The 22865-nt window shown below is 45.4% G+C and overlaps 1 protein-coding gene across 5 annotated transcripts in view; it reads left to right on the plus strand.

The window, feature by feature from the left end:
- Window positions 1–22865, plus strand: part of UBR2 (ubiquitin protein ligase E3 component n-recognin 2) — a gene marked incomplete at both ends in the record, with an annotated part of 117362 nt that overhangs the window by 88266 nt on the left and 6231 nt on the right. For 4 of the 5 annotated variants that reach the window (XM_080699687.1, XM_080699688.1, XM_080699685.1 and 1 more), the window contains 9 exons: window positions 776–831; window positions 6746–6842; window positions 7049–7116; window positions 9091–9226; window positions 11284–11374; window positions 17068–17198; window positions 19349–19457; window positions 19673–19729; window positions 22358–22435. In XM_080699687.1, coding sequence (XP_080555813.1) covers window positions 776–831; window positions 6746–6842; window positions 7049–7116; window positions 9091–9226; window positions 11284–11374; window positions 17068–17198; window positions 19349–19457; window positions 19673–19729; window positions 22358–22435 — 823 coding nt within the window. Of the gene's footprint in view, window positions 1–775; window positions 832–6745; window positions 6843–7048; window positions 7117–9090; window positions 9227–11265; window positions 11375–17067; window positions 17199–19348; window positions 19458–19672; window positions 19730–22357; window positions 22436–22865 lie in introns of all 5 variants that reach the window. The other variant, XM_080699684.1, reaches the window with a different exon arrangement.

Here is a 22865-nt window from a genome sequence, read left to right on the forward strand (position 1 = left end):
ACCTGAGGATCATGGTTCGCGGACAGCCTCAGCTACTTAGTGAGACCCGGTTTCAAAATAAAGAATAAATAGGGCAGGGGGGTGTAGCTCAGAAGTCAAATGCCCCTGGGTTCCATCCCAAGACCCGCAAAAAAAAAAAAAAAAAAAAAAAAAAAAATCAAAAATAAAATATGGCTGTGAGTGTAGTTCAGAGATAAAATGACCCTGGAATCAATCCCCAGCACCACAAAATAAATTAAATAAATAAATAAATAAATAATTGTGACCAAGCCAGGCATAGTGGTTCACACCTATAATTCCAGTACTTGGGAGACTGAGTCCAGAGGAATACAGACTCAAGGGTAGTCTCAGCAACTTAGTGAGACCCTCAGTAGTTTAGCAAGACCCTATTTAAAACTCAGAAGGGCTGGGGTTGTGGCTTAGAGCAAGCACGCCCTGGGTTAAGCCCCCAGCACCAAGACACAACTGTGGCCAGCTGTGGTGCTGCACCTCTGTACGTGGGAGGCTGAGGTATGCCAGGCCAGCGCAGTCACTTAGGGAGACCTTGTTTTGAAGTAAAAAATAAGGTTGGGGATGTAGCTCAGGGGTAGAGCACCCCTGGATTCAATTCCTAGTACCAGGAAAAAAATTGTGATAAAATATGTGTAACATAAGCAAAAACATGGGTCCAGAAGCATAGATGCGAGACAAGTGCCCCGGGCCGGTCTCCAGCGTCACAGAGGAGAGGAGGGGATGTCACATCAGCTTCATCATCTTAACCATTTTCAATCCGCAGAAAGAATTTTGAGTGATGAAGAGAAGCCATTATTTGGTCCTTTGCCTTGCAGACTGGTAAGTTCTCAGTTGACCTTCATGAAAGAGATGAAATAGAAATAAGGTGGCTCTGCTTTGTTTAAACTCACAAACCTCAAATAATTATTTTAAGCATACAGTCACTCCTGTCAGAGTAAAATCCATTTTTTCTGAGACTACAAAAAAGTAATGTTTGTGATTTAATTTTCCTTGATCTTTTTGGGGGGATACTGGCGATTGAATTCGGGGGCATTCTACCTCTGAGCTACACCCCAATCCCTATTTTTATTCTTTATTTTGAAACAAGGTATCGCTTGGTTGTGGAGGGCCTCACTAAGTAGCTGAGACTGGCTGAACCTGTTGTCCTCTTATCTCAGCCCCCAGTACTAGGATTATAAGCAGCGCCCCACACCAGGCATTTCTAAGCAGATATTTGAAAGTGACTATAACTCTCTCTCCATTGAGAGCTTTTGCCTAGGTACTTGAAAAGATGGAAAGAGTGCTTCCTGAGCCTTTCATGCTATAGTTAGAAATAAGAAAGTAACACACTCTATCACATTTGGTCACCTTTTTTAAATGATGTATAAACAAATTGAAAATAGTATAAACTGAATACATTTGAAATAAGGGAGCCAGCCTAGCATGGTGAAACACACTTGTAATCCCAGTACTTGGGAGGCAGAGACAGGGGAATCACAAGTTTGAGGCCAGCCTTAGCTACTTAGGCCCTCCACAACTTAGTGAGACCCTATTTCAAAATAAAGAATAAGCCAGGCGTGGTGGCGCACGCTTGTAATCCCCATGCTTGGGAGGTGGAGACAGGAGGATCACCAGGTTCAAAACCAGCCTCTCTGGTTTAAGAGACCCTGTTTCCAAATAAAAATATTTTATTTTATTTTTTATTTTTTATTTATTTATTTTTTTTGGTGGTGGTACTGGGGATGGAACCCAGGGGCTTTCTACCTCCAGGCTATACTCCCAGACCCATTTATCTTTTATTAGAAACAGGGTCTCACTAAGTTGCTGAGACCCTCACTAAGTAGCTGAGGCTGGCTTCGAACCTGCATGATCCTCCTGTCTCAGCCTCCCAAGTGCGGGGATTACAAGCATGCGCCACCATGCCCGGCTAATAAAAATATTTTAAAAATAGGTCTGGGAGTGTAGCTCAGAGGTAGAAGGGCTTCCAGGAACCCCAATACCACCAAAAAAAGAATAGAAAAGAGGGCTGAAGGTATAGCTCAGAGGTAGAATGCCCCCGGGTTCCATCCCCAATACTGCAAATAAATAAATGAAATGACGGAGCCAGGCATAGTGGTGCCTACCTTTAATCCCAGTACTTGGGAGGCTAAGACGGGAAGATCACAGGTTCCAGGCCAGCCTCAGCAACTTACTGAGACCCTGTTTCAAAATAAATAATAAAAACATAGGGGTGGGGATGGGGCTCAGAGGTAGAATGCCCGTGTTCAACCCCAGCACCGCAAAAATAAAATAAATATTAAAAAGGAAGGGAGGTGTAGCTCAGGTAGAACGCCCCGAGTTCCATTCCCCAGCACAGCACGATACAGTCAAATAAGAGGAGGAGAGGAATGCAGCGTCGGCTCACCAGTGCTCACCGCGCGGCCGGCGCTAGTGCCGTGCCCACTGCCTCTCACGCCTGGCCTGCTTACGAGTGCCTCTTAAGCAAGGTCACCTCCTTTTATTTATATAGAATCGCCCAGGGCCCTACCGCAGTCAGCTGAGCAAGGTCCCCAAGACGGGCCACCGGCACTGAATGCTTGTCTTTATAGTAACTTGAGCGTTCTACCTCCGAGCTGCTTCCAGCCAGCTCTGCGTGTGTTTGTGTTTCCTGGGGAGGGAACCCAGGGCCTTCTACCTCTGAGCTTTACCCCCCCCCCAAAACCTATATTTTTATTTTTATTTTGAAACAGAAGCCAAGCGTGATGGCACACACTTGTAATCCCAGTACTTGGGAGACTGAGACAGGATCTCAGGTTTAAGGACAGCCTCAGCAAGTAGTGAGACTCTCATTAACCTAGTGGGACCCTGTTTCTAAATAAAATCAAGACTGTAGATGTGGCTCAAAGGTAGAATGCCTCTTGGTTCAATCTCCAGTACTATAAAATAAGTAAGTAAGTAAATGAATAAATTACTGAAATTTAGGGTAGCTCAGAAGTAGAATGGCACCGGATTCAGTCTGCAGCAGCATGGATATATATTGAGGCAGGGTCTTGCTGAGTCGCTGAGGCTGGCCGGGAGCCTTCGTCGGGTGTGCATAACCACATCCAGCCTGTTGTTTTGTTTTGAAGCAGGGTTTTGCCGAGTTGCTGAAGCAGGCCTCAGGCATGTGATCCTCCCGTCTCAGCCTCACAAGTACTGGGATTTCAGATGTGTGCCACTATGCCCAGTTTCATAAGGGTGGGGGTACTGGGCATTGAGCCCAGGAAAATTCTACCTTTGAGCTACAACCCCAGCCCTATTTATTATTTTATTGATTGATTGCAGGGGCATTCTACTTCTGAGCTACACCCCCCAGCCCTATTTTTATTCTTTACTTTGAAACAGGGTCTCACTGAGTTGCAAAGGGACTCACTAAGTAGCTGAGGCTGTCCATAAAGCACGATCCTACTATCTTAGCCTCCCAAATGCTGGGATTGCAAGCGTGCACCACCACACCCGACTCCTGTTTTATTTTTTGAAACAGGGTCTCAGTAGATTGATGAGAGTCTCATTGTACTTGCTAAGGCTGTCCTTAAACCTTTGATCCTCGTGTCTCAGCCTTCCAAGCACTGAGATTACAACCTTGTGCTACCATGCCCAGCTATCAATATGTTTTTAAACCTCCCAGGAGCCAAAACTGAGAATCACTGATATATCAATCTAACCAAGAAACAAAAACCAATGTAGAAAACAGAATCGAGTGTGATCACCTACCATCTAATTAGTTTTCTGCTTTTGCAAATACCCAGAGTCTTAGAGGTTTTTTTTTTGTTTGTTTGTTTGTTTGTTTGTTTTTTTGCAACCAATCTCAGCTACTTAGTAAGGTCCTCTGCAACTTAGTAAGACCCTGTTTCAAAATTAAGAATATGTAATAGGGCCGGGCGTGGTGGCGCACGCTTGTAATCCCCGCGCTTGGGAGGCAGAGACAGGAGGATCGCACAGGTTCGAAGCCAGTCGCACGCGCTGGCTTAGGAGACCCTGTTTCCAAATAAAAATGTAAAAATAGGTCTGGGAGTGTAGCCCGGAGGTAGAAGGGCTTCCAGGAACCCCAGTACCACCAAAAAATAAAAAATAAAAATACGAAAAACAACAACAAAAAAAAGAATTTGTAATAAGGCTGGGAGCCAGACATGGTGGCACATATTTGTAATCCCAGTACTTGGGAGGCTGAGACAAAAGGATCACAGATTGATGCCCAGCCTCAGCTACTAGTGAGGTATTCTGCAACTCAGAACCTGTTTCAAATAAAAAATAAAAAAATATATATCGCTGGGAGTGTAGCTCACAGATAGAATGTTCCTTAGTGCAGTCCCCGGGACCGCCAAAAAAAAAAGGCCTTGAGGTGTGGCTTGGAAGTAGAATGCCCCTGGGTTTACCCTTCAGTTCCACAAAAAAAGATAGACACACACACACACACCCTGGAAAAATAAATTTTTTTAAAAAATTAGTTGGGTGTAGTAGCCTACGCTTCTAATCCGAGTACTTGGGAGGCTGAGACAGGAGGGTCTGGGTTCGTGGCCAGCCTCAGCTACTTTGTTTTTTTTTTTTTTTTTTTTTTTTTTTTTTTGGTACTGGGGTTCCTGGAAGCCCTTCTACCTCCGGGCTACACTCCCAGACCTACTTTTACATTTTTGTTTGGAAACAGGGTCTCCTAAGCCAGCGCGTGCGACTGGCTTCGAACCTGCGCGATCCTCCTGTCTCTGCCTCCCAAGCGCGGGGATTACAAGTGTGCGCCACCACGCCCGGCCAGCCTCAGCTACTTTGTAAGGCCGTTTGCAACTCAGTGCAACGCTGTTTTATTTTTTTATTTTTATTTTTATTTTTTTTTGTGTGTGTGTGGGTCTGGGGATGGAACCCAAGGGGCATTTGACCTCCGAGCTACATCCCCTGCCTTATTTTTTTATTCTTTATTTTAAAACCGGGTCTCACTGAGTTGCACAGGGCCTCACTAAGTAGCTGAGGCTGTCCGTGAACCTCCCGAATGCTGAGATGACAAGCGTGCGCCACCACGCCCGGCAAGATGCTGTTTTAAAGAAAGAATAAAGCCAAGCATGGTGGCACACGCTTGTAATCCCCGTGCTTGGGAGGCTGAGACAGGAGGATCTCACAGGTTCGAAGCCAGCCTCAGCTACTTAATGAGGCTCTCAGCAACTTAGTGAGACCCTGTTTCCAAATAAAGTATAAAATAGGTCTGGAATATAGCCCAGAGGTAGAAGGCCCCTGGGTTCCACCCTCAGTACCACCCAAAAAAAAAAAAAAAGAAGAAGAAGAAAAAATAGGGCTGAAGCCATGTGTTGTGGCGCATGTTTGTAATCCCCGCACTTGAGAGTCAGAGACAGGAGGATCACACAGGTTTGAAGCCAGCCTCACTGGCTTAAGAAATCCTATTTCCAAATAAAAAATATAAAAAATAGGTCTGGGAGTGTAGCCCGGAGGTAGAAGGGTTTCTAGGAACCCCAGTACCACCAAAAAAAAAAAAAAAGTAGGGCTGAGAGTGTAGCTCAAAGGTAGAATGCCCCTGGGTTCAATCCCTAGCAACACACACACACACACACACGATAGGCTCTTTCAAACTTACTGAATTGGAATATCTAGGAATATGGTCTGAATTGTATCTTTTTTTTTTTTTTTGGTGGTACTAGGGGTGGAACCCAGAGGCTTTCTACCTCCGAGCTATACTCCCATACCTTTTTTATATTTTATTTGGAAACAGGGTCTCACTAAGTTGCTGAAAACCTCACTAAGTAGCTGAGGCTGCCTTCAAACCTGCACGATCCTCCTGTCTCAGCCTCCCAAGCGCGGGGATTACAAGCGTGCACCACCACGCCCAGCTTGAATTGTATCTTTATAGTAAATCAGCCACCCCCCCCCAAAAAAAAAAAAAAACAGGCCTATCTTTCTCATGAACAAAAAATTCTCATTAACAAAAAGTATCTTATCAATGAACTGACAGACATATCAGTCAAGACTGGTGTGACCCTTCTGGAACCGTAGGCATGTGTCACCACACACAGCTTATATGTATGTAGCACAGTTAATGGTATGTGAAGTCTTAGTATATCCTGAATAAACAAAGGTATTTTCTTGCTGCCATGCTGTTGGTTCTCTCTGAAAAAGAAAAGAATACCTGTGTCTATCAGCAGCCAGCTACTGACAGGCACTTATAAGAAGCTTAGGCTGTGTTTTAATTTTTTTTTCCAGTACTGGGTATTGAACCCAGGGGTTCTCTATGGCTGAGCTACAGCTACTCAGGACACCGAGGCAGGAGGATCACAAGTTCAAAGCTAGCCTCAGTAACTTAGCCAGACCCGATTTCAAAATAAAAAAATAAAATGGGGCGAGCCTGGCGTGGTGACACACCAGTCCCAGCACTTGGGGGCTGAGGCAGGAGGGTCGCGGTTTGCGAGCAGCTCAGCTACTCAGTGAGGCCCTCTGCAACTCAGTGAGACCCTGTTCCAAAATAAAGAATAAAAAGTAGGGCTGCGGGTGTAGCTCGGAAGTAGAGCGCACCTGCGTTCCATCCCCTGTACCGCCACAAAAGGGGACTGGAGATTTAGTTCACATGAGCAGCTTGCATGAGGCCCTGGGTGCATAGAGTCGAACAGAATGGGATGGGAGAGGATCCAGCGAAACTTCCCTGTGCGTGCTAGGATGGAGCCCGCATTTCTGAGAGAAGAGAGCCCCGGCCACTTGGTGTACGGCTTCCCTGGTAATCGTGTCCTCTTCCTTCCCTCAGGACGACTGTCTCAGGTCACTGGCGAGGTTTGCAGCAGCACACTGGACGGTGACCCCACTTGCGGTGGTGCAGGGACACTTTGGTAAACTTTTTTCCTGTGAGTATTAATATGTTTACAATATACGTTATGGGATTTGGCATTTGAAATTTTGTTATTGGCAGTATAACTTTCTTAAATTATGAATAAAATATTTGATAGGACTCTTATTTGTAAACTCTAGCTTGTAGATCATAGATCTTAGACATTTTAACCTCTGTTGCCAAATATGTTGTGCTAATAATGTATTTTTCTTAAATCTTTAGCACTGGTGCCTAATGATAGTTATGGAAACCTTCCGTGCATATTAGATATCGACATGTTTCACTTATTGGTGGGTATTTTATAGTTTTAAGTTCTTTTTATCATACTACATTTATTTATTTTGCAGTACTGGGGGTGGAACCCAGGTACGTTCTACTTCCAAGCGACACCCCCAGCCCTATTTTTATTCTTGATTTTAGAAACAGTGTCTCACTGAGTTGCAAAGGGCCTCACTAAGTAGCCTGGGCTGTCTGCAAACCAGCATCCTCCTGTTTTAGCCTCCCAAATGCTAGGATGACAAGCGTGCGCCACCACGCTTGGCTTTTTAAAATCTGTATTGAAACGAGGTTTCACTGGGTTGCTGAGAGTATCAGCTACGGTATCGCTGAACCTGCAGTCCTCCAGCCTCAGCCTCCCCAGTACTGGGACTGTAGGCATATACCATCACACCTGGCTGGACACCTGTTTATTATCTCTGTGGAGGGCCCACTGAGGAAACCAAATGAGCGGAATGATAGTGTCCATCAAGATTGTTTTTTCTTTTTTTTTGATGGTGTTGGAGATTGAACCCAACATCAGTCTAGCTCCGAGATATACCCCTAGCCCAATTATTTTACTCTTTTTTTTTTGTCTGTGTGTGTGTTTATGTGTGTGTGTCGGGGGTACTGGGGTGGAACCCAGGGGCTTTCTACCTCCAGTCTATACTCCCAGACCTATTTTATACTTTATTTGGAAACAGGGTCTCACTAAGATGCTGAGAGCCTAAGTAGCTGAGGCTGGTTTCGAACCAATCCTCCTGTCTCAGCCTCCCAACCGCTGGGGTTACAAAGCGTGCACCACCACACCTGGTTTACTCTATTTTGAAATAGGGTCTAACTAAGTTGCAAAGTATCTCACTAAGTTGCAAAGTATCTTGCTAAGTAGCTGAGGCTGGTTGCAAACCTGTATCCTTCTGTCTCAGCCTCCCAAGTACTGAGATTATTTAATCGTGCTCATCAAGACATTTTTTAACTCTGGAATTACTTTAATTAATCCTACTGGATTTTCTGATTTTGTACACCCTTTAAGAACAACAGCCAGGCATGATGGCACATGCCTGTAATCTCATACTTGGGAGATTGAGATAGGAAGACTGCAGGTTTGACTTAGACCCTGTTTTCAAATAAAAATAAAGGCTGGGGATGTATCTTAGATGTAAATTGCCCTGGGTTCACTATATAGTACCAAACAAAGGGGGGGAAAGTTTTTTTGTGTGTGTGTGTGTGTGTGTGTGTGTGTGTGTAACTAGGCATTGAACCCAGGGGCAATCTGCCCCTGAGATATATCCCCAGACTGATCTTTTTTTTTTTTTTTTTTTTAAACAGGATCTCACTACATTGCAGAGGGCCTCAATAAGTTGCTGAAGCTAGCTTTGAACCCGAGATCCTCCTGTCTCCGCCTCCCAGTACTGGGATTATAAGCAAAGCATGTGTCACCACGCCCAGGGAGGAACAAAGATTCCTTAAAGGGAGGTCCTAAGCGCAGAAGGGTTCACAGTGGGAGAGTGGAGATGTGAAGCCAGCGGTGGTGGGGCACACTTGTCATCCTAGGACTTGGGAGGCTGAGACAGCGTCACAGGCTTGAAGCCAGCCTTGGGGACTTACACCCTCCCCAACTGGTTGGAGCCCTGTTTCCAAATAAGAAAAAAATCATGCTGAGGGCCAGGCGTGGTGGCACACACTCATGATCCCAGCGCTTAGGAGGCTGAGATAGGATTGCGCAGGTTCGAAGCCAGCCTCAGCTACTTAGGCTCTCAGCAACTTAGTGAGACCCTGTTTCCAAATGAAGTATAAAAGAGGTCTGAGAGTATAGCCCAGAGGTAGAAAGCCCCTGGGTTCCACCCCCAGTACCAAAAAAAAAATAAAAATGCTGAGGTATAACTTGGAAGTAGACTCCGTCTGGGTTCAATCTCCAGTACAAAGGAAGGGAGGGAGGGATGGAAGTGTGGCGGATGTGTTCAGCTGGGTGCAGGAGCGCTGTGCCTGACGCTCTGTGCTTGTTCTAGGTGGGCTTGGTGCTCGCCTTCCCTGCCTTGCACTGCCAGGACTTTTCTGGGAGCAGCCTCAGCACTGGAGACCTGCACATCTTCCACCTGGTCACCATGGCTCACATCGTACAGATCTTACTGACCTCACGCACAGGTGCCTCTTGCCTTCGTGTCAGCCGCTCGAAGGAAGTGCTTGGGTTTTCTCAGTTTCAAATATCTTAGAGAGCCAGGCGTGGTGGCACACGCTTGTAATCCCAGTACTTGGGAGGCTGAGACATGAGGATTGCAGGTTCTCGGCCAGCCTCAGCTACTTAGTGTGGCCCTCTGCAACTTAGGGAGACCCTGTTTCAAAATAAAGAATAAAAGCCAGGCATGGTGGCGCACGCTTGTAATCCCAGCACTTGGGAGGCTAAGACAGGAGGATCACATGGTTTGAAGCCAGCCTCAGCTACTTAGTGGGGTTCTCAGCAACTTAGACCCTGTTTCCAAATAAAATATAGCCCCTGTGTTCCACCCCCAGTACCAGGAAGGAAGGAAGGACATAGGGCCGCGGTGTAGCCTGGAGGTAGACTGCCCCTGGATTCCATCCCCAATGCCACAAAAAAGTCTTACAGAAAAAAGAATTTGGATGAAAATAATATATATAAATTATTATTAGGCTAGCTTGTAATCTCAGGACTTGGGAGGCTGAGACAGTAGGATTGCAGATTCTCAGCCAGCCTCAGCTACTTAGTGAGGTTCTCTGAAACTTTATTTATTTATTTTTATTTATTTATTTTTGGTGGTACTGGGGGTAGAGCCCAGAAGCTTTCTACCTCCGGGCTATACTTCCAGACCTGTTTTATACTTTATTTGGGAACAGGGTCTCACTAAGTTGCTGAGAGACTCACTCAGTATCTGAGGCTGGCTTCGAACCTGTGTGATCCTCCTGTCTCAGCCTCCCAAGAGCAGGGATTGTAAGCATGCGCCACCAGGCCTGGCTTGAAACTTTACTTTGAAACACACTGTTTCAAAATAAAGAATAAAAAATAGGGCTGAGTATGTAGCTCAGAGGTAGAATGTCCCTGGGTTCAATCCCTAGTACCACAAAAAAAAAAAAAAAAAAAAAAAAAAAATTGGGTTACCTGCTTTTTGTTTATTCTCAGGTAAAAAATGTTTGTGGTAGCCAAGGCTGGCTGCAAACCTATGAGCTCCTGTTTCAGCCTCCCGAACACTGAGATTACAAGTGTGTGCCAACAACCAGACTCAGTAAATTTTTGAAACAATTTTCTTTTAAAATCCCCTAGAATGTAAATGTTTTTACTTTTTTATTTCATGAGTTCAATAATATTTAAGTTGCATAGTAGTGAAGCCCATTAGACTGTTATCTTTGAATTCCAGTTTTGTTTTAATTTACAATCTTTTAATTTACAATAATTTAATTTGGTTTTTTTTGTTTTTGTTTTTTTTGCGGGTCTGGGGATGGAACCCAGGGACATTTGACCTCCGAGCTACACCCCCTGCCTTATTTTTTATTCTTTATTTTGAAACCGGGTCTCACTGAGTTGCAAAGGGCCTCACTAAGTAGCTGAGGCTGTCCTCAAACTGCGATCCTCCAGTCTCAGCCTCCCGAATGCTGGGATTACAAGCGTGCGCCACCACGCCCGGCTCAATTTAATTTGTTTTAATCTCCTCTGAGATGGTTGTTAGTTATGCTTTTGATTCAAACTTCCGCCGGGTGTGGTGGCGCATGCTTGGGAGGCTGAGACAGAGGATTGCACAGGTTCAAAGCCAGCCTCAGCTACTTAGTGAGGCTCTCAGCAACTTAGTGAGGCTCTGTTTCCAAATAAAGTATAAACTAGGTCTGGGAATGTAGCCCAGAGGTAGAAAGCCCCTGGGTCCCCCACCCCCACCCCGTACAACAAAAAATAAAAATAAAAAATATAGATTCAAACTTCCTCATTTTCAAACATTTTAAGATAATATACATCTAGCTGATTTTACCCACAACATGCCAGCTGGCTTTTTGGTCTGTTGGAAATTAATACTGTGCTCAAACTGAATGCCCCTAGGTTCCATTCCTGGTACCACCAAAAAAAAAAAAATTGTCCAGTTTGTGAGGATCGTTCATGTTCTATATGAGTGCATAAATATATTTAAATTCTAATTGATGTGCTGATTTTGACAACACAGTAGGAAAATACAGAGTACTAGTGTTTCCTTGTCTTCCAGAGGAGGACGGCATGGATCAAGAACACCCCAGTGGTGGCGAAGAGGCAGCAGTCCTCGACCTGTACAGAACACTTCGCCAGTGTACGGGGAGGTGAGACGGTCAGCGCTATGTGATGCCTGCTTCCATTAGGGTCAGCCTGAGAAGAGAATTCATTTGCTAATTAGGGAAGTTTGCTTCTGTTGTTTTAGAAAAAGAAAAAAGCTCCAGGGCAGCCTGTGGGGCTTCAGCTGGAGCGCGCTGAGCTTTCTTGCAGTACTGCAGATGGCAAAAATTTTTGTTCTTTGACTAAATCATCCCATCTCTAAAAATCTACTCTAACAAAATAACCAACATATAGAAAAACTTTTAGCCATATAAAGGTATGTGTATATTCTGGCATTATCAGTGTATTAAAATGATAGCATTTAGCCGGGCGTGGTGGCGCACGCTTGTAATCCTTGCGCTTGGGAGGCTGAGACAGGAGGATCGTGCAGGTTCAAAGCCAGCCTCAGCTACTTAGTGGGGCTCTCAGCAACTTAGTGAGACGCTGTTTCCAAATAAAGTATAAAATAGTTCTGGGAGTGTACCCCGGAGGTAGAAAGCCCCCCTGGGTTCACCCCCAGTACCAAAAAAAAAAAAAATTTTATAGCATCTGAGCCAGGCATGGTGGTGCATGCCTATAATCCCATTACTTGGGAGGCCGAGACCCAGAGATGTGCAGCTTCAAAGTAAGCTTCAGCTACTTTGTGAGTCTCTCAGCAATTTAGTGAGACCTTGTTTCCAAATATAAATAAAATATAAAATAGTTCTGGGAGTGTAGCCTGGAGGTAGAAAGTCCCTGGGTTCCATTCCCAGTACCACCAAAAAAATGCGTGTGTCTGTGTGTGTGTATATATGGGTGGCGTGATACCAGCATTTGGGAGGCTGAGGTAAGAGGATTGTGGTTTGTGGCCAGCCTCAGCTACTTAGTGAGGCCTCCACAACTTAGTGAGACCCTGTTTAGTGAGGGGAAAAAAAAGGGTAGGGGATGTAGCTCGGAGGTTGAATGTCCCCGGGTTCCATTCCCAGACCTACAAAAAAATTTAAAATATAAAAATAAAATTAAAATAGGGTTGGGAAACCGGATGTGGTGGCTGAAACTTGTAATCCCAGCATTCGGGGGCTGGGGATCTCAGTTCACAGAAAGCCTCAGCTACTTAGCGAGGCCCTTCGCAACTCAGAAAGACCCTGTTTCAAGAAAAATTAAAAGACTAAAAAAATAGGGCTGGGGGTGTAGCTCGGAGGTACAATGCCCCTGGGCTCCATCTCCAGTGCCACACAAAAAAAAGTGTGTGTATTATCTAGTGTTTTGGAAAGCATGTTTTTTTTAATACTGCATTTACAACTATATAAAACAAATTAGTATGAAAACAATTTCTCAGCAGCACAATGCCTGCTAGTGTAAGTGCCAGTTGATGGATTTTTTTATTTTTCAAATTTTCTCTTTATGTGGTTGTTACTTTTGTTAAAAAAAAAAAAAAAAATTCAGCGCCGGGCGTGGTGGCGCACGCTTGTAATCCCCGCGCTTGGGAGGCGGAGACAGGAGGATCGTGCAGGTTCGAAGCCAGCCTCACTGGCTTAAGAGACCCTGTTTCCAAATAAAAAATATAAAATGGGGTCTGGGAGTGTAGCCCGGAGGTAGAAGGGCTTCCAGGAACCCCAGTACCACCGGGGGAAAAAAATTGCCAGGCGTGGTGGCGCACGCTTATAATCCCTGCATTTGGGAGACGGAAACAGGGGCATCATGCAGGTTCGAAGCCAGCCTCGCTGGCTTACGAGACCCTGTTTCCAAATAATATATAAAATAGATTAAGCCGGGCATGGTGGCACACACTTGTAATTCCCACGCTTGGGAGGTGGAGACTGAGGCAGGAGGATCACACTGGTTCGAAGCCAGCCTCCCTGGCTTAAGAGACCCTGTTTCCAAATAAAAAATATAAAATGGGGTCTGGGAGTGTAGCCCGGAGGAAGAAGGGTTTCCAGAAACCCCAGTACCACCAAATAATAATAATAATAATAATAATAACACACACATACATACATATATATATATATATATATATATAATAGGTTGGGAGTTTAGCCCGGAAGCAGAAGGGTTCCATCCCCAGTACCCCAAAAAAAAATTTGCCAGGCATGGTGGCACACACTTGTCATCCCAGCATTCTGGAGGCAGAGACTAGAGGATCGTGGTTCGCGGACAGCCTCAGCTACTTAGGCCCTCTGCAACTCAGTGAGACCCTCTTTCAAAATAAAGAATAAAAATTGGGCAGGGGGTGTAGCTCGGAGGTCAAATGCCTCTGGGTTCCATCCCCAGACCCTCAAAAAAAAAATTCCTTTGTCATGGGGTTAGAACCAGGGAGATTCCACCTCCAAGCTACACTCCCAGCCTTATTATATTTTTATTTTGAAACAGGGTATTACTAGGTTGATGAGTCTCACCATTTGCTGAGGCTGCCCTCAAACCTGTAATCCTTTCTCAGCCTCCCAAATACTGGGATTATAGGCATGTTACCACCCCCAGTCCCCTGGCCTGTATTTATTTATTTATTTACTTATTTATTTTTGTAGTACTAGGGACAGAACCCAGGGCATTCTACCTCCGAGTGTCACCCTCAGCGCTATTTTTTATTCTTTATTTTGAAACAGGTCTCACTGAGTTGCAAAGGGCCTCACTAAGTAGTAGCTGAGGCTGTCCTCGAAACACGATCCTCCTGTCTCAGCCTCCCAAATGCTGGGATTACAAACTTGTACTACCACTCTTGGCCCGTTTTATTTATTTAGTTATTTTTTTACATTTTGAAACAAAATCACTAAATTGCTGACACTAACCTCAGAGCTGCAATCCTCCTATCTCAGTCTCCTACCTACTGGGATTACAGGTATGTACCACCTTGCCCAGCCTTCAAGCCTTTTTTTTTTTTAATTTAGAAATAGCTTTATTTTATGTATAAACAATAGGCAGAGGTTCTAGTCATAAATTAGGAGCTTTTCCTTTTTTTAAAGGAAAATTGCACAGCACATTTTAAAAGGCAGTGGATTCCTCTGCTCTAGGTCACTGCGGGGTAAGGGAGAGAAGCTCGCTTTGCCAGGACTCCCAAGTTAGCGCTGAGTCTGCTCCGAAGCAGAGGTGATCGTCCACTCAGGGCAAAGACTAGTCAGCTCTCCCAACAACCACAGCAGCCCATCGGAGAGACGGCCTGGTCAGAACTGCCCAGGATAAGGAGCCTTCACCCTATGGGGACATTATGCTTTTTTTAAGAAACTAATAAACCAAACAGAAAATACTGAAATAAAAATAAAGGTATTAAGAGGGTCTAGTAAAACTGTCAGCTCCTTGTTATAATCCCCTTCTGCACCATTAATAAAGGGGACATCTTATTGCAGAAAAAATTATTTTACATATGACTATGAATTTCTGTAATTACTTATTACAAAAATGCTGCCTGTGTCATGGCCCAGACAGCATGAGCATCTTCTCCACGCTCCTTCTGCACAGAGCTTTCAAGATTCACTTAAGCCGGGCGTGGTGGCGCACGCTTGTAATCCCCGCGCTTGGGAGGCAGAGACAGGAGGATCGCACAGGTTCGAAGCCAGCCGCGCGCGCTGGCTTAGGAGACCCTGTTTCCAAATAAAAATGTAAAAATAGGTCTGGGAGTGTAGCCCGGAGGTAGAAGGGCTTCCAGGAACCCCAGTACCACCAAAAAAATAAAAAAGATTCACTTAAGCACACGTCTGTGGGTGAAGCTGTCGCCTGGGAGGACACCTGGCGCCCACAGGCCGACGCGCTGCTGACGGCAACGCGGGGGCGCTCCATCACTTTTCACGGAGCGGCTCTGCGTCGCCGTCAGTCACTGCGAGCGCCCAGGTGTCCACCGGAGGCGGTGCACCCACCGATGGCCGGACAGGGAGACGTCACGCCGCCGCCTCCGTGCCGCGGCCTGCTGTGACTGCGGGACCATCTTCTCCTCCAGCTGCTTTCCTTTGCCTGCGAGAGGCGCTCGGGTCAGATGAAGACTCTGCTTGGCTTCTGTGGTGTCCTGAGCTTCCTGTAGCTCTTCGCTTTTCTCCAGTCTGTCCATGATGAACTGGGCTTGGCGCTTCTGTTTGGTCTCCTCCACTTTCTTCATTCACATCGATTGTCTTATTCCACAGCTCTCGCTGCCATTTCACTGGTTCATTTCTGCGGGGTTTTTTTTTTTTTTTTTTTTTTCAGGTCTGGGGATGGAACCCAGGGGCATTCGACCTCCGAGCTCCACCCCCAGCCCTATTTTTTATTCTTTATTTTGAAGCCGGGTCTCACTGAGTTGCAGAGGGCCTCACTAGGTGGCTGAGGCTGGCCGTGAACCGTGATCCTCAGGTCTCAGCCTCCTGAATGGGGATGACAAGCGTGCCCACCACGCCTGGCTAACCATTTCTGTGTTTTTCAAATTCAAATGAGTTATCCGCAGTAAGCTCTTTACCAGCCACCTTCCGCCTTGGTCCACCTGACCTTGCGAGGGTTCCGCTTCTTTTTCAAGTTTTTATGGCATTTGGATTTACAGAATCTGACACCTTGCAGTCGTCATGCCGTGGCCAGGGTAGATGGGCCAGGTTTTTTTTAATTTTGAAACAAGAGTCTTTCTGAATTGCTTAGGCTGGCCTGTAACTTTTAATTTCCTTGTCTTAGTCTTCCAAATTCTTGGATTATAGGCTTGTGCCATGGTGCCTGGCTACTTCTGAAAGTGTGTTTGTTTGTTTGTTTGTTTGTTTCTTGGAGTCCTAGGGATGAAACCCCAGGGGCATTCTACCTCTGAGCTATTGAACTATATTCCCAGCCCTGTTTGTTTTTTTGTTTTTTGTTTTTTTGTTTTAGTGGTACTGGGGTTCCTGGAAACCCTTCTACCTCTGGGCTACACTCCCAGACCTGTTTTATATATATATATATATTTTTTTTTTTTTTTTTTGGAAGCCAGCAATCCTCCTGTCTCCGCCTCCCAAGCTCGGGGATTACAAGCGTGTACCACCACGCCCAGCTTTCCAGCCCTGTTTTTTATTCTTTATTTTGAAATGGGGTCTCATTGAGTTGCAAAGAGCCTCACTAAGTAGCTGAGGCTGTCCGCAAACCGCCATCCTCCCGAATGCTGGGATTCCAAGAGTGCACCACCACGCCTGGCTGTGTGTTTTTTGTTGTTGTTTTTTGGCTTTTTAGCTTTTTTTTTTTTTTTTCCTAAGGTTTTTGTTTTGGCTTTTTGGCTCTTTGGAGCTGGGGGTCGAACCCAGTGTACCACACCCGCAATGCAGGCACTTTGCCACTGAGCTACATCCCAGCCCCTACTTTTGTAAGTTTTAATAGCAGCAGTCGAGGCTATATCACTATTTATATTTGGCATCTTTTAATAGTCAGGGCAACTACTAGTCTGTCAAGACACTCCTAAGCATATCTGCTCTGTGTCCATACTCCACTGTGTGTGTGTGTGTGTGTGTGTGTGTGTGTGTGTGTGTGTGTGTCTGGTACTAGGGGTGGAACCCAGGGGCTTTCCACCTCTGGGCTATACTCCCAGACCTATTTTTTTATATATATTTTATTTGGAAACAGGGTCTCACTAAGTTGCTGAGAGCCTAAGTAGCTGAGGCTGGCTTGGAACCTGTGCGATCCTCCTGTCTCCGCCTCCCAGGCGTGGGATTACAAGCGTGCGGCACCAGGCCCGGCTGTATCCATACTACACTTTTAACATGGATGAGCATATCTTACTGGGGTTCCTAATACTCATTCTGTCTTTCAGTGTCTTGAGAGCAGCTCCCTCCGGCTGGCATCTGTGGAGGAGCGTCAGAGCTGGGATCATGCCTTTCCTCAAGTGTTCTGCTTTGTTTTTTCATTACCTAAATGGAATCCCATCCCCATCCGACATTCAAGGTAATTACTCGTTTCTTTGTGTGTGTGGTACTGGAAGTGGAACCCCAGGGCTTTTAAACCCCCGGGCTATACTCCCAGACCTATTTTATATCAGATTTGGAAACAGGGTCTCACTAAGTTGCTGAGAGCCTCACTAAGCAGCTGAGGCTGGCCTCGAACCTGTGCGGTTTTCCTGTCTCAGCCTCCCAAGCACGGGGATTACAAGCGTGCACCACCATGCCCGGCCTTATTTCTTTAAAATGTCGGAAATGGTTGTATTCTTTTTACTCCAATGGTTTAGAATAAATTTGACTTGCAGATAGGAAAACTGATTAAAAATGTAGAGCATAGCTAATTAACAATGGTAGTACATGTATATAGAATAAAAATTCCTATTTATATTTCTGCTTTTTTATTTGAATCTCAGTAATCATACCATTAAGCTTTCTTTTTCTTCTTGAGTGTGTGTGTGTGTGTGTGTGTGTGTGTGTGTGTGTGTGTGTGTGAAACCCAGGAGTATTCTACCTCTGAACTATACCCTCAGCCCTTTTTACATAAACAGGGTCTCACTAAGTTGTAGAGGGCCTAAGTAGCAGAGGCTGTCCTTGAACTGTGGTCTTCCTGTCTCAGCCTCCCAAATGCTGGGATTCCAAGTGTGTGGCACCACGCCTGGCTCCCTTTTACTTTTTGTTTTGAACGAGATATTGCTAGGTGCTGATATTGCTCAGACTGGTTTTGAACGTGTGAGCCTCCTCTCTCAGCCTTCCAAGTACTGGGTTACAAGTCTTGGCTATCACGCCTGGCTCCATGTTTTCCTTTTATTTCTTTCATGAAAATAATATAAAGATCAAATTTAATTGTCTCTGAATTTGTGTGTGTGTGTGTGTGTTTTACTGGGGGTTGAACCTAGAGACATTCTACCTCCAATCCACATCACTAGCCTTCTTTTTTCTTTTTTTCTTCTTTTGTGGTACTGAGGATGGAACCCAGGGGCATTCTGCCTCCAAGCTACACCCCCTGCCCTGTTTTATTTAGTCTTTATTTTGAAGCAATCTTTATTTTAAAATAGTAAGTTAACAGTGGATCTCACTGAGTTGCAAAGGGCCTTGCTAAGTAGCTGAGGCTGTCTGTGAACTGCGATCCCAAATCTCACTAGGTTGCTGATTGCTTAGTTGCTAAGGCTAGCCTTAAACCTGTGATCCTTCTGTCTCGGCCTCCCAAATATTGGGATTACAGGCGTGTGCCCCATGCCCGGCTGTGTTTGCATTCTGACAGTGCCTGGCACTCGTCACAGGTGCCTCGTGAAACGCTGCTCTACAAGTGTATTGACAGGCATCTTCGTTTTGTTAGCTGCCCAGGCATCATATATTATAGTTTAGAGCTTCAAACCATTTAGTGACTAGAGTTAGTGTTTAAATCCACCTTGTAATAAAACCATCTTATTTTTCCATACTGCTGTCAACTTTTCCACCTATACAGTTTTGTTTGTTTGTTGTTTTGGTTTCTTTGTTTGTTTGTTGGTGGTACTGGGGGTGGAACCCAGAGGCTTTCTACCTCTGGGCTATACTCCCAGACCTATTTTTTTATATATATTTTTATTTGGAAACAGGGTCTCCCTAAGTTGCTGTGCGATCCTCCTGTCTCAGCCTCCCAAGCGCAGGGATTACAGATGTGTGCTACCACGCCTGGCTCCCACCTATACATTTTTGAGCAGGTGTTCACAAAAGCCTGTGAAGTAGATGGTACAGGTGCACTGTTCTGCAGATGACAGAGCTGAGACAGCAGGACGCTGTAGCCATTCTTACTGTGGGCATCTGACTCCGCTGCATCCGTGGTGACATCCCCAGGGAGCCGCTGTTGCTTCCTGCGCTGTGCACCTAGCGAACTTGTGCTCTTCTGTTATGTGGGCTTTTTTGTTTGTTTGTTTGTTTGTTTGTTTGTTTGTTTGTTTGTTTGTTTGTTTTTGGTAGTACTGGGGCTCCTGGAAACCCTTCTACCTCCGGTCTACACTTCCAGACCTATTTTTATATTTTTATTTGGAAAGGGGGTCTCTTGAGCCAGCCTCGCTGGCTGGCTTCAATGAGGGCTTCTTTCTAACCCTCTCTGTTGATTGCTTTTGTGCAGGATGTGTTCAGGGTTGTTCTTGTCACTACTCTTTTCTTCATTTGCAGTTTCTGGAACAAGCCATTTTGAACATTTATGTAACTATCTTTCTCTACCAACCAACCTCATTTGCCTTTTTCAAGAAAATAGTGAGATAATGAATTCACTGATTGAAAGGTAATGTTTATATACTGTTTTCATTATGTTGTATAGTTATATAAAACAAACTAGTTTTTCATATACATAGCAAAAGTCTTAAACGGTAAGCCTAGTGGGAGTTGAGGTAAATAAATATTAAGTAAAGATTATTTTCCTTTAATTGGCTATTGGGTGAGTGAATCTAGTTCTAGTCATTTGAAAAAATGTTTTGTTTTTTCCCATTTTTATTAAAGTTGGTGTCAAAACAATGAAGTTAAAAGATACCTAGAAGGTGAAAGAGATGCCATAAGGTAAGTTAATAATGGTACAGACTTGCCCGGGGCACTGGCAGGAATGTCACGTGGGATGTACTGTGCTGTATTACTTCCAGACCAACTTCCCGCTGGGCATGGTGACGCACGCTTATAATCCCAGGACATGGGAGGCTGAGACAGGAGGATCACAGATTCTCAGCCAGTCTATCAACTTAGTGAGGCCCTCGACAATTTAATGAGACCCTGTTTCAAAATAAAAAATGAATTTGTCTGAAAATGTAGCTGGAATGTAGAATGCCCCGTGGGTTCAATCTCCAGCACCACACACACACAAAAAGAACGTAACTTCCCAAGCCTTCCATGATTCTAAGAAGGCATCTTGCCCTCATATTCCTTCAGAACCTAGTGATGAAAATGTATAAATCAGAATTAAGAACATAAATATATAAGCCGGGCGTGGTGGGCACGCTTGTCATCTCAGCATTTGGGAGGCTGAGACGGGAGGCTCGCGGTTCACGGACACCTCAGCTACTTAGTGAGGCCCTCCACAACTCAGTGAGACCCTGTTTCAAAATAAAGAATAAAAAATTGGGCAGGGGGTGCAGCTCGGAGGTCAAACGCCTCTGGGTTCCATCCCCAGACCCGCAAAGAAAAAAAAAAGAAAAAGAACATAAATATACTGCGTCATTCTAGTTAGAAAAGGCATAAAACAGAATGATTACATTTTGAGTTTTGTTTGTGGTACTGGGGTTTGAACCCAGGGGCATTCTACCTGTAAGCTGAATTCTTAGCCCTATTGTGTGCTTGTGCTTATGCGTGTGCGCATGTGTGCATGCCACGTGGCGTGTATGCGTGTGTGTGCCACATGGGATCCCGAGACAGGAGAATCTCGGGTTCAGCAGACTCAGCACCTGGAGAGATTCATCAATCTTTTGAGACACTTTCAAAATTCAAATAAAGTAAGCCAGGCATGGAGGCCCCCGCTTTGAATCCCAGCATTCTTAAGGCTAAAGCTGGAGGAGTGCAGTGTGCGGACGGCCTCGGCTACTCAGGCCCTCCGCAACTCAGTGAGACCTGTTTCCAAAATAAAGAATAAAAAATAGGGCTTGGGGTGTAGCTCCAAAGTAAAATGTCCCTGGGTTCCACCCCCAATGCCATAAATAAATAAACAAACAAACAAACAAACAAACAGACCTGGGGGTGTACCTTGGAGGTTAGAATGCCCCTGGATTTAATTCCCAGTACCAAAAATAAATAAATAAAAATTAAAAGGGGCCGGGTGTGGTGGCGCATGCTTGAAATCCTCGCGCTTGTGAGGCAGACAGGAAGGTCACGCAGGTTTGAAGCCAGCCGCGCTGGCTTAAGAGACCCTGTTTCCAAATTTACAAAGTATAAAAATAGGTCTGGGAGTGTAGCCCAGAAGTAGAAGGGTTTCCAGGAACCCCAGTACCACCCAAAAAAATAAAATAAAAAGGGCTGAGACTGTAACTCAGTGGTTGAGTGTCCCTGGATTCAATCCCCAACACAGCAAGAAAGAAACAAATAAAAAAACATAGTCTGGGAGCCGGGCGTGGTGGCACACGCTTGTCATCCCAGCATTCGGGAGGCTGAGACAGGAGGATTGTGGTTCAAGGACAGCCTCAGCTACTTAGTGAGGCCCTTTGCAACTCAGACCCTGTTTCAAAATAAAAAATAAAAAACAGGGCTGGGTGTGTAGCTTGGAGGTGGAATGCCCCTGAGTTTCATCCCCAATACTGCAAAAAAAGAAAGAAAACCCTTTAAAATATACAACAGTAGTTCTCAGTTTGAGGTATAGGTCCGAACAACCTTGGCAAGCCTTTGGGTTCTGTGGATTGTTTGTTTTGTACTGGGATTGAGTACAGAGGCGTTCTACCTCCAAGATATACCCCACCCTTTTTACTTTCTTTTGTGTGTGTGTATGTGTGTGCATGCGCTGTAGGTATAGAAATCAGGGGCATTCTAAATCCGAGCTACACCCCCAGCCCGGAGGGTTGAACCCAGGGCATTCTACCTCCAAGCTACACACCAGCCTTATTTTTTCATTCTTTTTCTTTTTCTTTTTTTTTTTTTTTTTTTTTTTTTTTTTGTGGTACTGGGGTTTCTGGAAACCCTTCTACTTCCAGGCTATCCTCCCAGACCTATTTTTATACTTTTTAAATTTGGAAACAGGGTCTCTTAAACCAGCACAGCTGGCCTTGAAACTGCGCAATCCTCCTGTCTCCGCCTCCCAAGTGCGGGGATCACAAGTGTGTGCCACCACGCCTGGCTTATTCTTTATTTTGAAACAGGGTTTCACTAAGTACCTGAGGCTGGCCATGAACCTGTGATCCTCCTGTCTTAGCCTGCCACGTACCCGGATCACAAGCGTGTACCACCACACCCCACTTCATTCTTTTACTCTGAAACAGCGTCTCACTAAGCTGTAGAAGCTGTCCTCAAACCTGCAGTCCTACTGTGTCAGCCTCCCAAGTACTGGGATTGCAAGCGTGCACCAGCACAAACTTCTACCAGCCAGTATAAACAGACACGTGAAGATGCACTCAGAAAAGACACCCAGTCGTAGGGTGTCTTGCTTGACTAAGTGGGGGTTACCTGTCATCACAGTGCGACCTGGATTAACTGAGCTTTGAATTTGTGTTTCAGCTATCCACGAGAATCTAATAAATTAATAGACCTTCCAGAAGATTATAGCAGCCTCATTAATCAAGCATCCAGCTTCTCGTAAGTTTTGATACTAGTGCATCGAGCATTCCTTGCCACTGGAAATACCTTTCAGTTGTTGTCTGTTTTGTTTGGGTAAGAAAAATCATCCCCCTCGCTTCAGTGTGAGGAGGGTGTAGGGGTGGCGGGCGGCGTTTGAGTCCAGGGCGTCACGCAGTACCTGGCGGCGGGAGCCGCGGGCCTGTCCCCCCGCCGTGTGGAGCCTACCCTGCTTCTGCGTGTTGGCCGCTCGAGCCGTGCTCCTGAGCAGCGCCTGCTGCCCTTGCTGTCTTGGGCCTTATTTGATTTAGGTGGTGTCGTGCTGTCTGCGCATGTCCTCGGAGCTCTGTTTCCGAGGCTTCTCCGGCGCGCAGAGCTTGACGCTGCCTTGCTGCGGCGGGGCTGCCTTGCTGGGCGGTCTGCGTGGCGGGAGCACGGCCTGGCCGCCTGT

Source organism: Muscardinus avellanarius (assembly GCF_963383645.1).
Source record: "Muscardinus avellanarius genome assembly, chromosome: 8".
NCBI lineage: Eukaryota > Metazoa > Chordata > Mammalia > Rodentia > Gliridae > Muscardinus > Muscardinus avellanarius.